The sequence below is a fragment of the Cucumis sativus genome, chromosome 5, assembly GCF_000004075.3.
Source record: "Cucumis sativus cultivar 9930 chromosome 5, Cucumber_9930_V3, whole genome shotgun sequence".
In the NCBI taxonomy this organism is placed as follows: Eukaryota; Viridiplantae; Streptophyta; class Magnoliopsida; order Cucurbitales; family Cucurbitaceae; genus Cucumis; species Cucumis sativus.
The window spans coordinates 27,361,981-27,364,441 of record NC_026659.2 but is presented as its reverse complement, the minus strand read 5'-3'; the positions used below and the strand labels follow the sequence as shown (position 1 = coordinate 27,364,441).

The 2,461-nt window shown below is 33.2% G+C and overlaps 1 protein-coding gene across 1 annotated transcript; it reads right to left on the bottom strand.

The window, feature by feature from the left end:
- Window positions 1-822: 822 nt before the first annotated feature.
- LOC101212201 (adenylate isopentenyltransferase) lies at window positions 823-2,150 on the bottom strand. The gene has a single exon (XM_031885356.1). It carries the CDS (start codon window positions 2,107-2,109, stop codon window positions 1,057-1,059), a length of 1,053 nt encoding a protein of 350 aa, XP_031741216.1. The 5' UTR covers window positions 2,110-2,150; the 3' UTR covers window positions 823-1,056.
- Window positions 2,151-2,461: the final 311 nt, after the last annotated feature.

Sequence of the window (2,461 nt, the reverse complement as noted above, 5' to 3'; positions counted from 1 at the left end):
TTATGCAGATGCAAAATTGGACTTCTTTTTTCCCTCTCTCTTTTTCCTTTTATGTTCTCCATGTTTTGCCATCTTTTTTTCCCATGGAAAAAAAAACTTTTCTACTGTATATTCAAAAGGGAAGTATGTTATAGTTCAACTGAAATCAAATTGTATACTTTAAAAGAAAAAAGAATTTTCACTACACTAATGTTTGATTTATATGTAGTTTTTTAAATTTTGGATGTTTCATAATACAAGTAATATGATATATAATTAAAGTTTGATTTATATCTAAACTTTTAAGTTGAAGGAGTGATTTAAGAACAAGAATAAGAAACTATATTAAGTAGTGATTAAATGTTAAATAAAAAATATTTAATGTCTTAAACTACTCTTACTTTTGTAATTAAATACCACTAAATTGTCCCATCAATAGTTATATATTTTCTTTTACATCTTTTTCTCAAAATATTTTAAACTTTTTTGTTTGTTTGTTTGTATATATAATAAGAGTGGATAGATGCAGAGTTGCACCTAAGGTCTTAGTTCTCATTTTTTTGAAAGTGGAGAAGGAATTGTTATAACTAAAAGATTTAAAATGAATAAATAACCCAACTTGATTCATAGCTTTGATTATATATATATATATAAAGAATCGAATGTATTATATTAAATCGATTACAATAAGTACTTGATAAAATATATACAAGGTGAACATAACTACTTTATTTATTTAATTAATTTCCTCGCCATATAAAAAGGAATTTAAGAGAGAGAGAGATCAGAAGAGAAAAGAAATGTTAAAAGCACAAGAAATTTAAAACAAAAAAAAAAATTGTATATTGAATGTGGAAGTATGTATATTTAAAAATTATTTTGAGAAATCTTCACTCGCTAAGTACAAACCAATTTTCTCAGCCGGAAAAGTCCTGTGGATCTTCGGACGTCGATCTTCAACTCAAACTTTCGTTCGTTTCGCCGGTGTGTGTTTCTTCATGTGGGAAAAATTAAATGCGAGGAAGCACAAATTATAATAATATTATTATAACTTACAAATTTAACGAACAAAACCTACTACTCCTTCAAGAATCGGTTGACAATCCTAAAACTTGGTTCCAAAATCTCCTTTTCCCAAATCTCCTTCCTGTTCCGGCCTGTTCCCGGTTCCACCACCGCCCTAAACGCCTCCGTTGCATTTAACACGTTTATATCCCAACCCGCCTCTTTCAGTTTCAATATCTTCCCTATCTGTCTCTCCGCCAGCACGTGGGTATTCCTTTTTATGGCTTCAACCGCTTCTTCAAACGCTTCTCTATCAATCCCACTTTTTTTACTGGGCGGGTTTTTTTGGAAGTACTTATCAAACTCCGGAACTCCTATTGCCTTTCTAATCCCAGTATACGGCATGGTTTCCGCTGTATGGGGATCGTAAAACTCAGCTAATTCCTCGAACATTCCGATTTGAAGCATTTCATCAACTCGAATGGAAAGATATTCGGCCAAAATGGGAAACTCAACGTCTAACCAAAGGAAACAACAACGGTAACGTAAGTGGGATGAAATAAGGGATTTGGGAGTGAAAACGTCGTGGTTTGGATTGAAATGGTTTACGAGCATTGCGTGAATGAAGGAGTTGGACCCACCTACTAGAATAGGTAGTTTGTTTCTAGAGGCTATATCTGAAACGACATTGTCGGCACGGAGTCTGAAATGAAAGGGAGTGAAATCTTGGTGAATGGAATCGACGTCTCCGAGTAAATGGTGTGGGACGTCATGTCGTTCATGAAGGGGAATCTTGTTAGTTGTAATGTCCAGACCTTTATAAACCTGCATTTTGTCGCAGTTTATGATTTCAGATTGATAGTGAGAGGCTAGCTGAACGGATAAGCCAGATTTGCCGCACCCCGTGGCACCCATTATCACGAGAATATTTTGATCTTTTCCGGTGGTGGCAGCGGCGGCAATGGCTTTTACCTGCTGCCGTTTTTTCCGGCGAGAAAATGGAATGTTTAAGATGAAGATTTTAGATGAAGAAGAAGACGATGACGAAGAAGAAGACGAAGAAGAAGAATAAGAAGAAGAAGAGAGTGTCATGAGATTAAAGGAAGATGCTGAACCAACACGCATTTCTCTAATTTCTCTATCTCTCTCTCTCTCTTCTCAGTGTTTTTCAACTTTGGTGGGCATCACTTATTTATTTGAATGCTTTTCTTCCTCAGACCTTTTTTTTTAGTTTTTTTAATAATTGATTTGAAAATATTTGATAAGAAATATCTCCCTCCTTCTAAATTAATATTTTTGGTGAATTTCTCATTGGGTTTTGTTTAAATTAATCTCTTTTTTTTTTTTCCTTTGACTAAAAATGGATTAAACATCTAGAAATTCATTTTCCATATATTGGACTTTTGAAAGCATTAATAATACTATCTAAATATAATTTCATTTTACTTTTACTATTTTAAATTAATTTATAGTCCAC

Bases quoted from the DNA above. Each gene is read 5' to 3' on its own strand.
- LOC101212201 (XM_031885356.1), bottom strand. From the start codon at position 2,109: ATGCGTGTTGGTTCAGCATCTTCCTTTAATCTCATGACACTCTCTTCT.